Source organism: Drosophila bipectinata, chromosome 3L, assembly GCF_030179905.1.
Source record: "Drosophila bipectinata strain 14024-0381.07 chromosome 3L, DbipHiC1v2, whole genome shotgun sequence".
In the NCBI taxonomy this organism is placed as follows: domain Eukaryota; kingdom Metazoa; phylum Arthropoda; class Insecta; order Diptera; family Drosophilidae; genus Drosophila; species Drosophila bipectinata.
The window spans coordinates 21,370,634-21,390,169 of record NC_091738.1 but is presented as its reverse complement, the minus strand read 5'-3'; the positions used below and the strand labels follow the sequence as shown (position 1 = coordinate 21,390,169).

The following is a 19,536-nucleotide window of genomic DNA, read 5'->3' as shown; positions in this document are numbered from 1 at the left end:
GCGCTCTTGCGCCAAACGAGAACGTAATCAAAAATCCAATAAATTCGAAATCTAATTGCAACGAAACGTAATTCGATTTCCAAATCTAGAATTCCAGGGCCCGGAGTCCAGTTGGGACGAAACATATGCGAAACTATTTGTGCAACGGTCAATTTGCTAAACAAACAGGGCCAGGACCTAATCCTCTGGTCCTGGCAGGCCTTGAACCCTTTTAGCCGCCTCCTTGAAACTGTCAACTGCAATCAGAGAGGCCGAGGCGTCGGATCGAGTGCCAATGGTGCGAATTCGAGTGGAAAAGTCCTGGCAGCCAATTTGCAACACGTCCCGCTCACATGTAAATAAATGCAAAAAATCTAGAAAAATCACACTTACACACTCCCACGTTTCCTTGATGACAATGAGGCGAGGAAGAATCCTTTTTGATGTGCAGGAAGCCTCAACATGTCTCTTCTTTTTTCGCATTTCAACTCAATTGAACACAAGAGACATCATCGCCGTTGGCTTTCATGTTTGCACAGAAATGCGAGCACAGCACTGTGTGTGTGGTGTGTGGTGGGTGTGGACGTGGATGTGGGTATGGATGTGGGTGTGTAAATTAACACTCAGCCTCAATCTCCAGGACAGCCATGCGCACACAAGGACAAGTGCTTTAATGCTTCATTTGACATGTTTATTCACAGCCAGCTGGCCTTTTGTCGTCCTGGCCAATCCTCGAAATGGGTTTACTTTAATCCTTTCTTTCCCCTCTGCCCCTCGTACCCCAGTACATGTTCCATGTTCCGTGCTCCTGGTTCCTTTTTCGTTCTCTGCATTTCTCCTTCCTTGCTGATTGAGCTCCTTTGTCCTTAGCCCCATTGATTGGCTTTGATTGTCTCTGGAAAGAGAGCAATTCGCATTCACGGTTCGGCTTCTCCACCTATTTGTTGCCATTTTTTTTTAAATTCTCGGTGCTGCCTTTGTTTTCCACGCTTTTAATTTATGGCCGTAATTGGCATAATTTATGGAAGAGACAAAAAACGAGGGAGGAGCTCCAGTGCACGCATTATGCCAATTTGCATTGATGCATTGAAATGTTTGCTCTGACTCTGCTGCAGTTCTTTGTAATTTATTTGCCCAGTTTTTTGTTTGTTCACTTGTCGGGCGGAAGTTGTGGACATTTTAAAGCGTAACAATAAACGAGCAATATGCAGGAGGAAGAGGATATTTAAATTGTCGTCAGAATATTATTTAAAGGGCAAAGCCTTCTGGCCGCCAGCCAGGGCCAGGGCCAGAGCCAGATCATACCATGTCCTAATGGATGGCCAGCCTAATGAGAAGAAATCGCAGCTAACCCTCGAAAGTAAACAGATTTTAGCTTGTATTTCTTGGCCGTCTGCCCGCCCACACAATTCCCCCTCGCCGGGCCGAAGAGCCAATTTCTGTTTGACTTTGGCACAAGGCGTTGTCTTTTAATTGCGAGCCAGGACTGCGCCAGGGGAGCGGCACTAAAATCGCTTAATGTCAGCAAAATTAACTTAAAACGCATAAAGCGAGCATTATTTTGTAATTATTTATTGTCCTTCTGAAGGGGAGGTCGCATCTTTTGTTTGACTTTCCCACATTTGGATCAGGTCAATGGATGCTAGGGTTGCTTTCGGAAGCCAGGAATCTGATGGGTAATACGAGAGTCACAATAATTTTGTTTCAGAAATATTTCCAAGATAGATCGTCAAAAAATTTCGCGCAAGAAATAAAATCGTAATATTACGCCAAATAATAAGAACACTTAGTTTTGAAACCTGCTCTTTGAAAGATTCTGAAAGATTTGAAAGATGACTACCATCTGCACCCGATGTTCAATAGTTTTTAGAGTTGAAAGTTTAACTGTGATGTGTTGAGAAATCGATAAATCTACACAGTAAGTTCGTTTAACACCTTTTGTCCAAGTAGGCTTGGTATATCGTAAGAATTGAAGACCTCGGAAAATGTCTAGATTTTCCGCATTCGACTGGCAGTTTCTGAGATGAACAGACCAATTAATTTTGATTATATTTTATATTTTTGTTTTTTATTTTTTGGATTAAAAAAAAGTTGTTGGATGTTTATGTTTACAATTTTTTTTCTTTTATTTCATATAACATATACCTCACATACCTTTAGACACGGTTTCCCTTCCTTTAAGATCAAATTTTGATTATATTTTATATTTTTGTTTTTTTTATTTTTTGGATTAAAAAAAAGTTTTTGGATGTTTATGTTTTCAATGTTTATGTTTACAATTTTTTTTTTTATATTTCATATAACATATACCTTGCACACCCTAAGACACTGCTTCCCTTCTTCTTAAAGATTGAACATTTTTTTTGGTTTTTAATTTTTATTATTTTTAAAGTGACTTGGTTTCTACTACGAGTATAGTTTTCCACCCTCTTCTTTTCTGATTTTTTTTTTATTTAAAAAATTTTTTTTTTTTGTCTTTTAAATCTTTTTTTTAATGGGAGGGTGCTCAGGTCCATCATAACTATTCATTATTTTATTTCATCAAACTATATGGATTGCTTCAGATATTTTTCCAATACAACAGAAAGTATGTACATATATTTATATATTTATACCCTTGCAGAGGGTATTATAATTTTGTCCAAAAGTGTGCAACGCAGTGAAGGAGACATCTCCGACCCTATAAAGTATATATATTCTTGATCAGGATCACCTCCTGAGTTGATATGAGCATGTCCGTCTGTCCGTCTGTCCGTCTGTCCGTCTGTCTGTCTGTCCGTCTGTCTGTTTCTACGCAAACTAGTCTCTCAGTTTTAAAGCTATCGTCTTGAAACTTTGCACACACCCTTCTTTCCTTTGCACGCAGTATATAAGTCGGAACGGCCCGGATCGGCCGACTATATCCTATAGCTGCCATATAACTGATTGATCGGAAATGGTATAACTTTGGTATTTTTAGAGTTAGAAAGTTCAAATTTTAGGTGAGAGCTATTTTTGGCAAAATAATACGACATGCTAAATTTCATAAGGATCGGCAGACTATATCCTATAGCTGTCATATAACTGAACGATCGGAAATGACCCAACTTTCGTGTTTTTGAAGATAGAAAGCTGGAATTTAGTACAGACTCTATATTTGGTCAGTTGATCCAACCTACCAAATTTCATTAGGATCGGCCGACTATATCCTATAGATGCCATATAACTGAACGATCGGAAATGGTATTTGGTAGAAATATCAACTTTCGTATTTTTGAAGATAGAAGCTTGGGACTTTTTTTAGATTTTGTATTGTAATAAATTGGAGTATATATTCCTATTCCCATAAGGATCGGCCAACTATATCCGATGTTTGCGATATATATCCGGTTTTAACTGCAAGGGTATATAAACTTCGGCTCCGCCCGAAGTTAGCTTTCCTTTCTTGTTTTTATTTTTTTTTTATCCTTTTTGAATTACAATGGTGCCTACATGAATGTCATTATAAGGCTAAAGTTTTTTGTTCTTTGATTTTACCAGCTATTCGACTGCCCCAAATTTTTTTTCCTTATACATATATATTTTATTATAATTTTTAAAGTGACTTGGTTTCTATTTCGCCCGGCTGTCGGCTCTTCTTTTCTATTTTCTTTAAACATTTTTTTTTTATTCGGATTATTTAACCTTATTTTTAATGGACCTGCCATCATAACTATTCATTATAATTTTATTAATGTCATTATTTGACTGGCAGCATCGGGGCTGAATAAATTCTTTATCAGCTTCAGTTTTGTTCCAATACCAGAAATGTGATTTTTTTTGCGAATCTATATATTTAGAAATTAAAGTGGAAGAGTTGAGTACCGGGTATCACCGGTATGAGTATCACCGGGATATCACCCGCCGACGAACTCCCGTCTTGTTTCATATTTATTTTCATTATTTAACCCTTTTGAATACAATTGTATTATATTTTTAGGTACTACTACGACAAAAACATAATGACCAAGGTGCACGGCAAGCGGTATGCGTACAAATTCGATTTCCAAGGCCTCGCCGCTGCCACCCAGCCGGCGGCCAGCGATCCCACCTACAAGTACCAGAGTGACTTGTTCATGACACCATATCACCACAGCGCCAAGCTCAGCTCGTTCATGAGTCCGCATCACGGGATGACCTCATCGTCGGGTAAGCACGTGCTTCGTAACCTCCATAACGGGGTGAATTCGGGTTTCCATAATTCAAACCTCTGGCTGTCAATAGCACATATTTGAGCATCAAATATGCAAACATGAAAGAAAATACATAAAATTAGCACTGGAGACCGTATTCACCTCCGAACTAATATAACAAACTCCAACTGGTTCTCTTAAATCCAGCCTTTAAAAGTCTTTTGAAATGACAATTCATTTCCTTTAACAATCTTCGATTCAGACTTATTCTTAATTTTGGATGTTTTGTTTTGATGTAGGTGATCCTGAAAGAAGGATCAATGTTAAGTTTTTATTTATTACTCGTCAATATTAAATAATAACACTGTAAACCATTTAAAAGAAAAACCCATTTCCAATGAAACATAAATAAATATAATAACTTCTTCTTGCAGCTTCCATCTTCCCGTCGGCAGCCTCTTGGGGCAACTGGGGCAGCCCTGCCACCAACCTGTACCAGCCCCATTCGATGGGCCATGTCACCCCCTCCCACGTGGCGCCCCACCTGAGCAGCTATCCCCACTACGCATGACCATCATCGTCCGGTGGCGCCTTCTAATATGAGAGCAACGCCATCGCCAGTGCTTCGGGCATTGGCGGCGGCGGCGGCACCACATCGACAGGCGTGGGCCTAGGCGGGTCAGGGGGCGGAGGTGGGACTGGTGCGGGTGCCACCAGTACAGGTGTGGGATCCACATCCAGCAGCACAACAAGCAGAGGAGGAGCAACTGGAGGGAGTGCAACTGGTGGAATGAGCGCTTTTGGAGGGAGCTCCAATCTAAATGGCTCCCATGTGTCCACCAGCGGAGGAGGTGGAGGAGGGGCCGGAGGCGGAAGTGGCGCAGGTGCTTCGGTGAGCAACAACCTTAATATTGCTACGGCCACCTTGACAGCGGCCCCGGCTCACGCCAGTGCAGGATTCGGCACCCTCGGCGGACTCAGTGTGACCGGAATGGGCGTGGGGGTCGGAGTGGGCGTCGGAGTAGGTGGGGGCAACTCGACGCTCAACTCCCTGGTAGTGGGCAACCGGCTGATGAACAGCAGCCTGCCCACTCTGCTCAAATGATGCCACTTGGAGAAGTTCGGGCTGACGATGGGCGCGGGGCCGTCGCCTCCGGCTGCCACGCCCGCCGCCTCCGTTTCCGTCGGCCTGGACAACATCCCGCCGGCGTACCACCATCCCGGACACACCGGACTTCCCGGACACGCCGGCAATTACGGCGCCAACGAGCGGGCCCTCTACGATTATCTGGACATGAAGAGCGGTGAGCAGGCCACCTTTCTACTCTAGATTCTAGAGTCTACAGTCTCGAGTCTACACAAAAAGAAATACTTGTAACCAGAACCACCAGAAAAGATCCAAACAAACGAAACAAAATCTTAACTTAACGCTGGCAGCAAATAGGCTTGCGGCAGATTTTATTCATAGGTATTTAGCGAATATAAACCCCAACCCCCTGAAACCAAAAACCAACCCCAAGCTCTCAATATTTTACGGGGGTGCGCCATAGTGTGTGTTTCTAAGGGTTAAAGGATCCAACTTTCCACTAAAATACGATTAAGAATCAATTCAGATAGTTGGCGTTTAAAGCAACACTAAAACATAATAATGAAAACAAAAGTCTCAGTGTTTTTAGATTTTAGACCAGAAGAAATACGAATACCATATATCCTTCGTTCGGTTCACGCAACTTCAAATAGTTATAGACTTCTCCATTTGTTGTTAGCATTCGTGTGTGTAAAGCATTTGTAAATAGCCAAAATAATAGTAATATCATTCCAAAGTCTAGCACCCGTCAGAAACTAAATGTCTAGTGTAGAACTTGCCGCATTTTTCGCTTCGATTTACGATCTGTAAATAGGGATTTCCATATGCAAGGCCTAAATGTAAAAATGTTTAGAAACTAAAGTAGTCCGTTGTGTGTCTACGGTTGCGCACAGGAGTACACTTTTTGGTTGCACATTTCTTAAATTTTCGGTTTTGAGATGGTTGACTGTGATAGTTGATTGTACAGTTAAAACTCTTACATATTTTTTAACAAGCCCCATTACGAACGAATAAATATTTAAATAAATTACGAGAACATATTACTCCCAACTCTAGACATACCCTATATATATATTTGTGTGTAAAAAAGGCAACTTTTTAATTGTAAGTCAAACGTTTAACTATAACGATACGAGGCATATTAAATATAAAAATTAAATGTGTATAACTATTTCCATGTGTACTAATCGTTAACGATCTAAGTGTATACAATTTTTAAATTCTGAATGTAAGCTATAAAAAGCGAAAAAAAAGGAACAATTTCAGTATAATGAAGTTCAGAAAACAAAAATCATCAATGCCCACACACCGAAACCCTCTAAGAATTTAGTTAATTTAAGACAAAACTTTCAACAAAATAAAACCCAATTCAAAACAGAGTCGGATTCTTATCTGTTACACCTTGTTTCTTGTATTTTTATTCGAAAATTAACAAATGTTTTTATGTACAGCAAGAGGGGGGTAGAGGGAAGAAGGCTACCTATGTTTTTAGGGAAATTCACTCCGGTTGATTGAACCACTTGAATTCGTAGTGCTTGAGGGAGTTCTCCTGGGGCAGGGACGCCTTGGTGTCCAGTTTTCGCCAGCTGACGTGCGGCTGGAATCCGAACTCGTTGGCAATGTACTCGATGGTCCGCTCGACTGCATCCTCGCCGATGGCGAAGTAGCTGCCCTGTTTGTCGCCATTGCGACCGCCGGTCTCCTCGTGTCCGTTGTAGTCAAGGATGTACTTAAACTTGTACAGGTCTCCCGTGGCGCCGGATGCACCTGCACCTGTGGCACCACCACGGCTAATGGTTCCCGAAACAGTGTTGCCTCTCTGGGGGCCTCCACTAGGTCCAAAAGCACCGCTAGATGATCCTCCAGTGCCTCCACCAGACCCAAAAGCACCGCTAGATGATCCTCCAGCGCCACCACCAGGTCCAAAAGCCCCACTAGATGATCCACCAGATCCAGCGCCTCCACCAGATCCAAACGCACCGCTAGATGATCCGCCAGAAGCCTTGTTTCCTCCAAATAAACCTGCGCCGGAGGGTCCTCCTCCTACTCCGGAAGAACCGCTTCCACCGTACTTATTGGCTGCTGATGTATTAAAAAATTGGTTGATTACAGTGAAAATTTAGAATTCGAAAAAATTACTTACGGGCTGCATTTCCGGTTGCTGCATTGGCTGCTTCTCCAGAAACTCTCGTAAGGGTTGGTGAACCTAAAAAAATTCCCAAGAGAAAATTAGTGTATATCGAAACCATATTTACGATAAAACGGGGTAGTTCTACTCGCAACCGTGTAGGTGGCGCCCAAACTATGGTCTGGGACCGAATAACGATAACAGTAGTTCTTTTCGCAACTGTGTAGGTGGCCCGGATCAGCTAAGGGCTTTGGAGAAGATTTCCAGTTCAACACGTGAAAAGGAATCCAACATACCCTTGTGCAGTACGATTATTATAAGAGCCAAAAAATTAGAAAATAGTAATTATAATAAATAAAAAAAAATTCTGATTAGACTTTTCAATTTAGATGGCAGCAAAATAAAATAATTAAGGACTAGGTGCTTTGGCTTAAAGCACTTGAGTCTTATTGTGACCGTCTTATTGTGGTCGCACCATAGAATAATAAAATAAGATAAAATTTAAAAGGAGTAAAAAGTTAAAAATAAATAGAAGAAAATAAAAAATTTTCCCGAGTCTTTTTACCAAGCCTATACAAAAAATTGCAGGAAACGATAACTAATTTGGAAAATTTGCTTGAAATTTTTTCAGTTTTTAGCCTTTTAAAGGTTATTCTAGACTATATATATATATATATATATATATATATATATATATATATATATAAATAAAGCTGCTTTTCAGCATAAGAGACGATTAAAAAAACCCTAGTCCCTGTAAAATTCGCCCAATTCGGCTGAATTTTGTTTTTTAGTTATAAATAAATGTTTAAGATTAAAAAATAATGTATAAAAACTTTCTGTTGGCCTTTAAGATCCACGCGTTTAAAAGTCCTGGCATCTGGAAGCCAAGGATTGACCTTATTTCTTTTAAAATTTTGAAACATAATATAAATTACTTCAACGTTTTTGGCTTACTGGAAAGTGGTGTGTGTGTATTGAGTGTTGGTGTTGGAGTGTATGTTGGAACCCTAGGGGCGCCCGCAGACGACGATGACTTGGAGGAGGAAACCCTCTTGGCGGCCAAAACTCCCGATTTGGTAACATGGCCAAAGCCAGCGGCCGGATGTTGGGTGATCTTCTGGATGTTGGAGCTGGCAGCTTGAGGTCCTGAACTTCCGACGGCAAAGATTTTCACATCACTGGCGGGCACTGTGGCAGGAGGGACAAGGGGCTGTTTGGAAAGGGGCAAGAGCGCTGCATTACCTCCACTGTAGGGGCTCGGTTTCCTGAAGTCCGCCTGACTCAACTTGATGTTCAGAGGGTTGTGGCTCGATGCCGTTGACTCCTTTACGATCACGCCCACATTGAAGTCCACTGTGTGGGGGCTTTTCGGCGAGTGGGAGCTTTGTGTCTGAGTACTCACGTGTCCTGTTACCGCCTGTTTCGTCGTGGTGTACGTCTTCATGGCCAGGTCAAGACCCTGATGGATTTGTTTGGTGGGTGCGCTCGTGTCGGTGTTCGTGTAGGTGTTGTGATGTGTAAGTGTGAGGGGAGTTCCCTGGGGCAGGCCCAGGATAGCCTGTTCAAGGGAATTACGGAACGGCAGCTCCACATTTACTCCCCGATCATTACCTGGTGCTGCCTGAGCATTCGATGGCTCAAGAGGCTTGGACAGGGTGCGAATCTCGGTTTTTCCTGCGCTCGCAACGGAGGTCTTCTTCAGGAAACATCCAGCACATCCCTCCGTATTAAATGCACTCCTGGGCGGAGTGGCTGCCACTGGCAAAGCCTTCGGTGTTGTGGTAGCCGGCGAGGACTCTGGGGAAAGGACATATAAATGAGGCCAAAAGAAAGTTCAACTAAAACTAAGTATAGATAAATTTAATACAGGTTTAAACTTTCACTTTCAAAGAAATCAAAAAATACACCTAGTTGTGTTCCGGTTTATATTAGCAAATATTTTATTCAAAAATCATTTGGGTTCTTTTTCCTGTTTAAGCAATTCAACTATATAATACGTATAATTCTATTAAGCAAAACCTCGATAATCTTTAGCAGAGTATTTTATTCAATCCATTGTTTTAGATTATTTTTATTTTTTTATTTTTTGGTAAAGATTAATTAAGAAAGGAACAAGAACACAAACCCGAACACGTCAGAAAGAGTGAAGAGCAAACAATATGGCTTATATTACAAATTATTATTTAAGAGTCTAAAACAAATCAAGTTTAAGATTCCATTTAGGATCAAGTTTCCAATTAAGATCGATAATCAATTAATAAATATAATCAATAATTAATAGTGCACTAATTACCTAATTATTTATTTCCTTACAATTAATTTTAACCAATTGAGACTTAGTATTCAGAGATATCTTAAAGTTCAATTAATAATTTATTATTTCATTGTTTTGAATATTACTTACTGGTCGAAACGGGTCCTGCGTAGGGGTAGCTCTTCATGGATATTATCCGGAACCTGCCCTCCTCGTCGGTGGCATAGACCGTCACATGATAGATTCCATCGGCGGTGATGAACCCAAACTCGCCCATAACAATGCCGCGTTCATCTGCGAATCGGGAAACAAGATGAGCCCCGTTTCGGACAAACAGTTTTATGTTTATCTCGAATATGAATGCGAATTGTGCGACGATTTTTGATTTTTGAATTCGTTTTATAACCTGCCCGGCCAGGCCCATAAAGATTAAGATCTAATAAACTGTATCGATAATGACGCTCATAACTTCTGAGCTGGTTTCTTATGCCTCTTCTGAGTCGCCTGGCCACCCCCTCGTGGCTCGTTCGCGAAACCAAACCAGCTGCCTACGCATGAAACATTCCTATGTTGGATTAAATATTCCCCTGACACCCGAGATGCTCTTAAAAAAGGTGGCAATCGCGCCGGAGCATCCTGTCCTGCCACCCACTCGAATGCGTCCAGAAATCGAAAATCTGGATTTGTGTGGTCTTTTGTGTGTTTTTGGCTGTTTGAACAGGTTTCCTGGCCAACAAATCTGGCCAACGAGTTTTAACGGTTTTGGCTTTCGCTTGTTTGTTTTATGTTTCATTTGGCTGGGATATGGCTTCGTGTCACTTTCGCATTTATCACTATTGCTTTTGGCTGTATTGGGAAATAATTCTTAATTGAAATTAATTCTATTGTCGTGACAAATTCGAGCTCAAATTGCTCAATGGGCCCTGTTAAATAATGGAAACTATTAAAAAGGAATCAATATACATTAACTATGCCTTTTTGTCTTGGTAGTAAAATGGAGTCCAATAAAAATGGAACAATAAAATTAGCACATCGTTTTTATGGCAGATATAAAAGCAGGTGCATAGTCTAGATGTGTTAGATTTAATCTAATATTCTATTTCTCCGGGTGATGTCATGCCCCGCAAACTAGGCTCTAAAAAGTGCTCCAGTTGAAAGACCTCTGCAGGTGTTTGCATTTGAATACAAGCAATCAATATGCTGGACAAAGATGATTTAGAATCTCTGATGGGATACCTTTTATCGACCACATAAGCCAGTTTAATTATTTGTGGAACAAACAAATACATGTCGAATTTTGCATGCACAACAATTTCCTGAACTTTTGTGCGGATCAGATCAGTTGAAATATTAACGATATCCGAATTGTGGCCTCAACTCTGGCATTTCATATGCCAGAATTATACTTATAAATATTGAAATTTGGCTGTTCTCTTTGGAATTAGCATTAAGCCAGAGCTGAAGAAAGAAAAACCATAAATAAGGCAGCGCCTGCGCATGGAAGCGACTGCTACATGTTATGCAAATCCGACTCCGAAACGATTCGATTTCATTTTTCTGAAAACTTTATCACCGTCTCAGCATAGAAATAAAAATCATAACGACCATACTGTATGCTATATGTTGTGACAATGGCCCCCCTCAGAGATTCGGCCAAAGATCCAGCTAATTGCTAATGAGACCATCAGAGATGGGGTATGGGGGCGGGGGCTGGAATTTCAATTGCTGGCGTTGACCTGTCGCTCAGGTGCAACCATCAAACGTGAATTGTCTAGTGGCATTGCAAAAGACCCCCTCGGCACAAAAGTCAAAAGTTATTGCCTTTTTTTGGTCGGCATGAACCTGTTGCCAGTGTCGGAGTTGGAGATGGAGATGGAAATGGAAGTGGCGGAGTTGGAGGTGCATCGTTGCAGCTGTCTAACGACGTCTGAGATGACGCATCTCTATTTACATATTTCGGTTTTGGTGTCAATAAATTAACGCACAGTAGTCGAGATATGCTAATGGTTCAATTAGCGTCATTAGTCGACAACCAGATCTCACCTCTTTGCTCCGCTCGATGTTGTTGCTCGTCGATGGTGAAGCCGAACTTGTAAGGACGCACTGTGGTTACGGCAGCGGCCAGGACCTGGCTTAATCCCAAGGCCAGAAACTTCAAAGAGGAACACCATAAATAGTCTGCTCAAGATATCATAATTCAATCACTTACAACACAAGCGATTGCCACCAACTTTAGGCTCATTTTGTGGCTTAATTTGTATTTAAATTGGTCACAAATTTATTTTATTTTCACGCCTATTTTCTGCTGAATATTATTAATTTAAGCTGCTCGCGGTCACACGAAAAACCATAAATAATCGGGCATTTATATTTTAATATAAATATATATTGGTATCTGAATTAGGTATCTGAATTTCGAGCGGACGGAACGACGCGTTTCTCACGGCGGGATCTTCGTTTCGGAGCAAGCGCCTCGGAATGAAACACACCCCACGATGTTCGGCAGCGAATTGACAATGTTAATAATATTAGGTAAACATTATAAAACATTAGAAGCGGACGCGGACCTGCCGCTCGCCAGGCCACTAGCCGCTGGCTGGGTGTATGAGTGCGTATCTGTGTGTTCCGTAGTTTGCATGTGTGCCATCTGTACCTGTATCTTTGTATTTGTGTATCTCAATCCGTAACACAGAGCTGGTAGCAATGCCAAGAACGGCAACCGCATCACACCTCTTGAGCCACCAGCCAAGCCTGTCCTCATAACTTTAAATTTCATGCACTCTGCATAGTTATTTATTTGATTATTTAAACTGCTTGTCAGCTAGTTCAAAATTATAATTAGCATCCACGGAATGTTCGAAACACCATATAAGAATTCGTTATATAAAATTAGATGAATAGTTCGATCTTCCTGAGGCGATCAGGTACTTTTGTTCTTAGTTCCATATTTAAAATGTATTTTAAAGTCATTTAAAGTCATTAAGAATACCCATACATATTATCCTTCACATGATTATGTAATTTTGATAATCCTTCTTTTTTTTATAAATTCCCACAAGGGTTGGGACTTCAATGTCTTTTAAAATAAAAATGTAAAGAAATTACAAAACTTGACCTTAATGCATTCATGCAAAATTATATTTCTGGTTTGATTAACTTGATTTATTGCCGAGACCGATACATGTACATATTTGCTAAGCATTCTAGTATAATTTAATTAACTAGTCTTTTTTCCAAAAAGTGTGCTGGGGGTCAAGTGTCTTCCCCGCAACCAGAATAATTACTTCCACTATTTGTTGTTAATTAAACGATACCACGTATTTGTCTTCCAACCAGTTGAGTCTAATCAGTGGCCAGGCATTTGACCTGCTGGTGAGCAAATCGAAATGCAATGAGGAAGATGTTTGCCTTTTCAGTGTTCACATTCTCGATCGGCAATCAGCAGTCGGCGTGTCTTCTGCCGGATGCCGGCAGCCGTCAGCCAATTGCAATTGATATATTGCTGTCGAGTTCGGCAATGACGGATGTTCTATGCAAAATTTGCATATAAATTGCAATAACTTTTGCCTTTCAGTGTGAGCATAAAAACTATGAATCTAACAAGGTTCGCGCGCACTCTTTAGCCAGTTCAACACCCAAAAGTATGCATTCAAAAAATCAAGTTGGCTTCCTAAGTCATTAGTTTAGTTTGAACATTTCAAGCTGTGCCCCAAAGTCAGCTCTTTAATTCGATTTATTTTTATGTAAAAAAGGTGTTCCAAAGCTCCCCAATTACCCACAACATTTTTTAAAATTGCATAAAAATCTTTGAAATCACGAGTATTTCTTTTAAATAAAAATATCAATATAATTGTATATCGTTTAGTTTATCGTTATCGTTTATCGTATGTTAGTATGAAAATAAAAATTTGTAAAAAATAATTATCTATACTATTTTAGCATTATATCAACATACATCTTATGTACCTGTTCATAAATCGTCTTTTGGAAATTTCAGTATTGCAGCAGTTTTATGCTGTATAAATCAAAAACCAAATCGGCACATGCTTCTATATATGTACATACAAAATAAAAATATTTTTCTTATATTTTATATTTCTTATTTATTAGTTAAATCGTAAAATCGTCAAACATGAAACTGAATTTCCAGCGTTTTAATTAGGAATAAATGATTGATTACTAAAATTACTGAAAATGCTAATTTGATGATTAGCTTTGCATAATTTGCGAAACCGAATTATATTCGAAGGACTCTGCGGAGGATGACTTGAAATTCGCATTTAGTTTAGTGTCGGTTGAAGAGATCAGTAGATGATCAACTGACACAGCTTGAATAGCCGTCCCTAATTGTGTTTGGTGTTAAGAACCTACAAATCCAAAGCTATAAAGGTCTGATTGGCCATTAAAGATAAGCTATTTCAGAACGTAAGCCTTAATAAATTATATGAGGGCAAGCACCATTTTACAATAAAACACATTAAAGAATTACTTATTCATTTTTCATATATTCAACAAACTATTTTCTTTGACTTAGGAAATTTTTTCTTTTAATCGACATATTTCATCGATTTCAGGAAAGTGTGGGGAAATAACAAGGTATTTTGAAGGATTGACGGAGGGACTACAGTTGCTCTGGTTGGAAGCGACTGAACTTAGGCCTCGGGGGCAACGGGCAGATGGGCACCCTGGGGCTGGAATCCGTTCTCATCGGCGATGTAAGTCACCTCGTAGGTCACACCATCATCAGCCACAAAGCGGTAGGAACCAGTGACGGAAATGGCCTCATTCTCGGATCCAATGTTCTTCAGCTGTCCTGCAGCCTGAGCAGCCTGACCATCGCTGGTCTCCCAGCTAGTTAAGAGAAGGGCAGGAAATAAGTATTTGTCCTATTTGTAAGTAATTGTCCTTTTATCTTACTTGTATTTGAAGTTCTCAGGTCCGACATCAGACTCCAACCTCAGGATCTGAGCTTCATCGGTAGGGGCAGCCACGGCCAGGGCGAAGAGGGCGACGAAGACAATCAGGAATTTCATGGTGATTTTTGGTTTGTGTTGATCTGCGGTTCTTGAACAGTTCGCGACGAATGGTACTGATCGAAGTTCGTGTAAACCCTTTTATAGATGGCAGACTCCCTGAGTTTATTCAAAGCGGGTCAAACTAGTCAAACATGTCCAAAGCATAATCAGCAAAGTCAATGTTAATGTGAAATGTCTGGTTTTGGTTTCGTTTTCGTTCACAAGATGGACCATTTTAGGCCTAATACAATATGTAAATAAAAAATTGGCCCAAAACTCGACTCGAAAAGAATCGCACCCATAAATATTTCATTATTCAAATTGATGACTTCTTAATCCGCTATTATAGTATTATATATCTGAAAAGTCAGTGACGTCAAGACCAAATAATAAAATATTCCCCATATGGACGATATGAACTGGGACTGTTTTTTTGGCTCTTTTTTTTCTTTATTTTTAACGACATTTCTTTGCTTTTATTAACGATATTTTTATTTACATTAAATAGCCACTTCAATTAAGTGCTTCAAACGAATTAAAAAATTATTGCGTTTACTAAACCCATTTCTCTAGAAATAAATCCAGCGTCTATGTCACTAGCCTGAACTTGGGATGATAGCCAGTTTCATCGGCTGTGAAGCTAATCTCGTACTTCTTGCCATCGGGAGCTGACCAACTGGTTGTTCCTTGGACAGACAGGGATCCATCATCTTCTCCGGCGCCGGGCTTTACCTCTCCAGTCTCCGAACGCGAAATTCCATTGCTGGTTTCATAGCTGAAAGTAGACAAGTTATTAAATAGAGATAGTAATAGAAATCGAATATTCATTTTATATCTTATTTCAGAATTATGAACTGTGAAGCACCTTTAGCTAAGTTTAGTTTATTATATTAATTTTGTAAACTCAATCTTTTGTTTATCAGAAAAGAGGGGTTTGTTTCCTTCTCCCATGAAATAGTTTTCAAAAATTATAAATCACTTCACGATTCACTTTTCCTGCATTTATTCCTGGCTGTACCCACGCAAAGGAATATTTGTCCCCGGTGTTCTCGCTCTCCATTTTAATGGTCTCCGCCTGGGCATCCTCTCCGGCAGGCAGGGCCACAGAGGCACCCACGGCCAGCAATACAATCACCCACATAGAACTCAAATGCATCGAGGAAACTTATTTCACTTATTTTCAGAGTTTTCGTCGCAGTTGGCTGCAGTTTACTGAGATGCGCAGCGATCGAGCGGCGCCCTTTTATAGAAAATAGTGTCCTCATCGGCGAAAAATGCAAAATAATAAAAACAAATGAAAAGTAAAGAAATAAGCAATAATGGAATCATTCAATAAAACACATTTTAATTACAGATTACCACTCTAAATACCCTGCACTAATCGTGAGCACAGGTATGCCCAGTACGAGATAATGCATGCTATTAACTTGTCCAACACTTTTTAGACTGATCCACGCTGCGGCTAGACAGCCTTAATGGCATAACCTTAATTATATTTATTTAAAACTTGACTCCAAACGCACTAATCACACTAATTAAATAGTGTGACAAAATTTTGCGTTTTTGTTTTAGAATGAATCCTAGGACATTTCTCAGTTCGAGCTTTGCAAGCTCTGGCATTCCACTTTTTGTTATGGTCGATCGTGAATTTTCCATTGTCATTTCTCATATTACCATCAAATAGTATGAATGATTAAGTATCGTCGCATACTTATGCATGTGTGTTTGTTTAAAAAAATCAATTTCTATTAAAAAATCAATCACAGATCTATCCAGGGAATTCTGAAACAAAAGTTCCATAAAGATGAATTGTTTATTTTTGTAGATTTCAATTTGTTAAAACTTTTTGAAAAAAAAGGTTTTTGTTTTTTTTTTTTAATTATAAAACTATTTAAAATTAGTTGTAGAGTTTAAAACGCAAGTTTTTAGGATTTCATTTTCTCTCTTTTATTTTCAACAAATGGGGGAATTGACTTAGTTCCTGCTTTATAAAAAAAAAAGACAGGATCGGTTTGGTAAGGATTTCAGGTATTAACAAGGGATGGGTTGGAACTTTGGGATCTCAAGCCGTTCAGCTTAGGCCTCGGGGGCAACGGGCAGATGGGCACCCTGGGGCTGGAATCCGTTCTCATCGGCGATGTAAGTCACCTCGTAGGTCACACCATCATCAGCCACAAAGCGGTAGGAACCTTGGACGGAAATGGCCTCATTCTCGGATCCAATGTTCTTCAGCTGTCCTTGAGCCTGAGCAGCCTGACCATCGCTGGTCTCCCAGCTAGTAAGGAGAAGGGCAGGAAATAATTATTTGTCCTTTTTTTATGTAATTTTCCTTTTATCTTACTCGTATTTGAAGCTCTCAGGTCCGACATCAGACTCCGACCTCAGGATCTGAGCTTCGCTCCCCGGAGCAGCGGGGGCAGCCACGGCCAGGGCGAAGAGGGCGACGAAGACAATCAGGAATTTCATGGTGGCTTGGTTGTTTTGTGTTTTGATCTCGAGGAGTTCGCGACGAATGATGGTCACTGCTGGCCGGGTCACACTTTTATAGGTAGGTGGAGGGTCCAAAACATTGGCAATTATGCGAAAGGCGGCCGAACTAGTTAAACACGTCCGAAGCCTAATGTGATAAATGTGTGATATTGGGTTTGGGTTAAAGGCGAATCGTTAAAAACCCCAATACGAAATGCAAATCGGCCCTCTTCGCCGAACATGGCATTGTATGTTGGTGTCAATCGGCTATTCAGATTTGACTTGTAGATTACCCATCAGACACACGGCTTCAGTCGATATTAGCTAAAAAAAAAAATATAATTTTTATTCTATGATTCTGCTTCGAAATTTTGTTGAAAGAAAACAAAAAGTTTTTATTAAAAAATGTTATTATTATAACATAAATGTAAATTTTATAAAAAAAAAATAAAATAACTCTTGTTCCACTCAATTTATTTATTATTTATTTTTTTTTTTTTGAGAACTTTTCCAATTATTAACGGATTAGTTGGGAAAATAACAACTTAAAGATTTTATGAAGGTACTACACTTTTTGCTTTTTATTTTTGACAAGCATCGGACTCTATGTAAAACTCTGTGTCTTAAAATCTTTACTAAATGCTGGTTTTGTAATGCTAATAAAAAGTAATGCCAAAGTTGTTTCATAACCAATTTTTATTTAGTATTAACAAGCTAAGCGGTTCACTCAGTTGCTGTCCTTTCATAATAAAGACTAGAAACGGTTTGGTTAACAAAGAATCGCGCATTCAAACTGCTTTCAACGAAGGCAACTCTACTTTGGCAACTTAGGGGGCGACGGGCAGATGGGCACCCTGGGGCTGGAATCCGTTCTCATCGGCGATGTAGTTCACGGTGTAGGTCACACCGTCATCGCCCACGAAGGAGTAGGATCCCTTGACAGCCAAGGACTCGTGGTCGGATCCAGGGTAGTTCAGTACGCCAGTAGCCTGACCCTGTTGGCCATCGCTTGTCTTGAAGCTAAGGGGGAGTTTTTTTCATGATTATCGATCCTTTTGAGAGATTATCCTTTCACTTACTCATAGTTGAAGCCCTCGGGTAAAACTTCAGACTCCAGCTTCTCAATGTAAGCTTCGGGGGCGGCAAGGGCAAGGGCGAATAGGGCGACGAAGGCGATCAGGAACTTCATGTTGCAAGTTTGTTGGCTTTTCGAGGACTTTACGACGAATGATACTCTGTGGTGGCCAGATCACTCTTTATATAGCCAAAAATTGCCCCAATCGGCATATTTCGCCAAATGCAGCTGAACTAGTTAACCGACATAATGCGGCTATTGATTTGCGAAAAAAATGCAAATTAGCCCTCTTCGAAAATTTGAAATGCGCATTTTTTGCAAAACTGTCACAAGCGCCGAACTAAAAAGTGACTATTTCTTGAATCAATTTGCTATTTTTTATCTGATTTGGACACTATTGCAGTCTTGCCACAGAACGCATTATAGAGCTAGTTCTCCACAAATATTCAAATAATCAAGTTTCTAAAATAATGCGTGGCATCGAGAAATATGCTTATCGAAAATATACAATATTGCTTAAACTAAAACTTGACTTCAATCATAAATTTCAGCATAGATTGTTTTTATTAAAATATAGTCACAAGTGCCTGCTAGTCGGTTTTCTATAGTATGCATCTGATTGGTTGGTTATTTATTGAGAAATAAACGGTTTGTTCTATTATATCATGTACTTTCTACGGCTCTAAAGCAATACAATACTAATGAGGTATTGCCCATTAACATTAATCGGTTGTTCAACAACTCATTGTTGGGCCTTTTATTTATAGACTCACTAACACCTCACTAGTGCAATTTGCATTCAACTATTATTATGTTTCTATACCGGATTGCATGTCAGAGATTCAAATTAAGTTTAATTATTTCAACAAGGTTTTTCGACATAAGGCATTTAACTAACTAACTTTTACAGCCCCTATAAATTTTAAAGTTTTCACAAAATTGAAAACATCTCACTGATGTAAAAATGAAGTTTAAATGCATCTTTGTTGGTCTTTTACAAAGCAACAAGGGGTTGCTTTAAGGGAAGCTTTCAAAAAGATAAATAATGTAAAACTATAGTATTCAAAGTTCATAAAATCACACTTTATTCCTTTTCTTCCATTCTAGACTGATTAAAAAAGGAGACATAATCATCTAATTGTGTTTAATTGCCTTATTTTTAAAAAGATAAAAAGTTCAGTTCATTATATAAGATACATATCAGGTCGAATAAGAATCGCAAATATGTAATACAGTTGGCCGATTCTTATGGAGACTAATGTTATACGAAGCCTTCTTTTATCAGAGCCACCAATGTTGTGGCGTTGCCGATTTTTCAGTTATATGACAGTTTTAGGATATAGTGGACAGACCGTGCCGACTTAAACTACTGCGT

The 19,536-nt window shown here is 39.7% G+C and overlaps 6 protein-coding genes across 6 annotated transcripts in view; 1 reads left to right on the top strand and 5 right to left on the bottom strand.

Moving 5' to 3' along the window:
• Positions 1-6,732, top strand: part of Ets65A (DNA-binding protein D-ETS-3) — a 34,859-nt gene extending 28,127 nt beyond the window's left edge. Inside the window, 2 exon segments of the mRNA XM_017247123.3 lie at positions 3,938-4,146; positions 4,565-6,732. Of these exon segments, the coding sequence (XP_017102612.3) occupies positions 3,938-4,146; positions 4,565-5,460 (1,105 nt within the window). The 3' untranslated portion in view covers positions 5,461-6,732.
• Positions 6,684-12,090, bottom strand: l(3)mbn (lethal (3) malignant blood neoplasm). Its single transcript, XM_017247122.3, has 6 exons — positions 11,812-12,090; positions 11,646-11,754; positions 9,753-9,896; positions 8,960-9,145; positions 7,361-7,423; positions 6,684-7,299 (listed from the first exon to the last, which is right to left on the bottom strand). The coding sequence occupies exons 1-6, from the start codon at positions 11,842-11,844 to the stop codon at positions 6,716-6,718; spliced, it is 1,119 nt and encodes a 372-aa protein (XP_017102611.2). The 5' UTR covers positions 11,845-12,090; the 3' UTR covers positions 6,684-6,715.
• Positions 12,091-14,087: 1,997 nt separating this feature from the next.
• LOC108129123 (larval cuticle protein 65Ag1) lies at positions 14,088-14,671 on the bottom strand. The gene is made up of 2 exons (XM_017247063.3): positions 14,520-14,671; positions 14,088-14,453 (listed from the first exon to the last, which is right to left on the bottom strand). Exons 1-2 carry the CDS (start codon positions 14,633-14,635, stop codon positions 14,255-14,257), a joined length of 315 nt encoding a protein of 104 aa, XP_017102552.2. The 5' UTR covers positions 14,636-14,671; the 3' UTR covers positions 14,088-14,254.
• A 408-nt stretch (positions 14,672-15,079) lies between these two features.
• Cpr65Au (Cuticular protein 65Au) lies at positions 15,080-15,841 on the bottom strand. Its single transcript, XM_017247062.2, has 2 exons — positions 15,640-15,841; positions 15,080-15,392 (listed from the first exon to the last, which is right to left on the bottom strand). The coding sequence occupies exons 1-2, from the start codon at positions 15,771-15,773 to the stop codon at positions 15,206-15,208; spliced, it is 321 nt and encodes a 106-aa protein (XP_017102551.1). The 5' UTR covers positions 15,774-15,841; the 3' UTR covers positions 15,080-15,205.
• A 696-nt stretch (positions 15,842-16,537) lies between these two features.
• LOC108129121 (larval cuticle protein 65Ag1-like) lies at positions 16,538-17,148 on the bottom strand. The gene is made up of 2 exons (XM_017247061.3): positions 16,959-17,148; positions 16,538-16,892 (listed from the first exon to the last, which is right to left on the bottom strand). Exons 1-2 carry the CDS (start codon positions 17,081-17,083, stop codon positions 16,694-16,696), a joined length of 324 nt encoding a protein of 107 aa, XP_017102550.2. The 5' UTR covers positions 17,084-17,148; the 3' UTR covers positions 16,538-16,693.
• Positions 17,149-17,913: 765 nt separating this feature from the next.
• LOC108129128 (larval cuticle protein 65Ag1-like) lies at positions 17,914-18,275 on the bottom strand. Its single transcript, XM_017247067.2, has 2 exons — positions 18,166-18,275; positions 17,914-18,106 (listed from the first exon to the last, which is right to left on the bottom strand). Exons 1-2 carry the CDS (start codon positions 18,273-18,275, stop codon positions 17,914-17,916), a joined length of 303 nt encoding a protein of 100 aa, XP_017102556.2.
• Between the last annotated feature and the right edge of the window lie 1,261 nt (positions 18,276-19,536).

Bases quoted from the DNA above. Each gene is read 5' to 3' on its own strand.
- LOC108129123 (XM_017247063.3), bottom strand. From the start codon at position 14,635: ATGAAATTCCTGATTGTCTTCGTCGCCCTCTTCGCCCTGGCCGTGGCT. The intron at 14,454-14,519 runs GTAAGATAAAAG...TCTCTTAACTAG, and splicing joins CCTGAGAACTTCAAATACAA to CTGGGAGACCAGCGATGGTC.
- Cpr65Au (XM_017247062.2), bottom strand. From the start codon at position 15,773: ATGCATTTGAGTTCTATGTGGGTGATTGTATTGCTGGCCGTGGGTGCC. The intron at 15,393-15,639 runs GTGGGTACAGCC...GTCTACTTTCAG, and splicing joins GGGGACAAATATTCCTTTGC to CTATGAAACCAGCAATGGAA.
- LOC108129121 (XM_017247061.3), bottom strand. From the start codon at position 17,083: ATGAAATTCCTGATTGTCTTCGTCGCCCTCTTCGCCCTGGCCGTGGCT. The intron at 16,893-16,958 runs GTAAGATAAAAG...TCTCCTTACTAG, and splicing joins CCTGAGAGCTTCAAATACGA to CTGGGAGACCAGCGATGGTC.
- LOC108129128 (XM_017247067.2), bottom strand. From the start codon at position 18,275: ATGAAGTTCCTGATCGCCTTCGTCGCCCTATTCGCCCTTGCCCTTGCC. The intron at 18,107-18,165 runs GTAAGTGAAAGG...ACTCCCCCTTAG, and splicing joins CCCGAGGGCTTCAACTATGA to CTTCAAGACAAGCGATGGCC.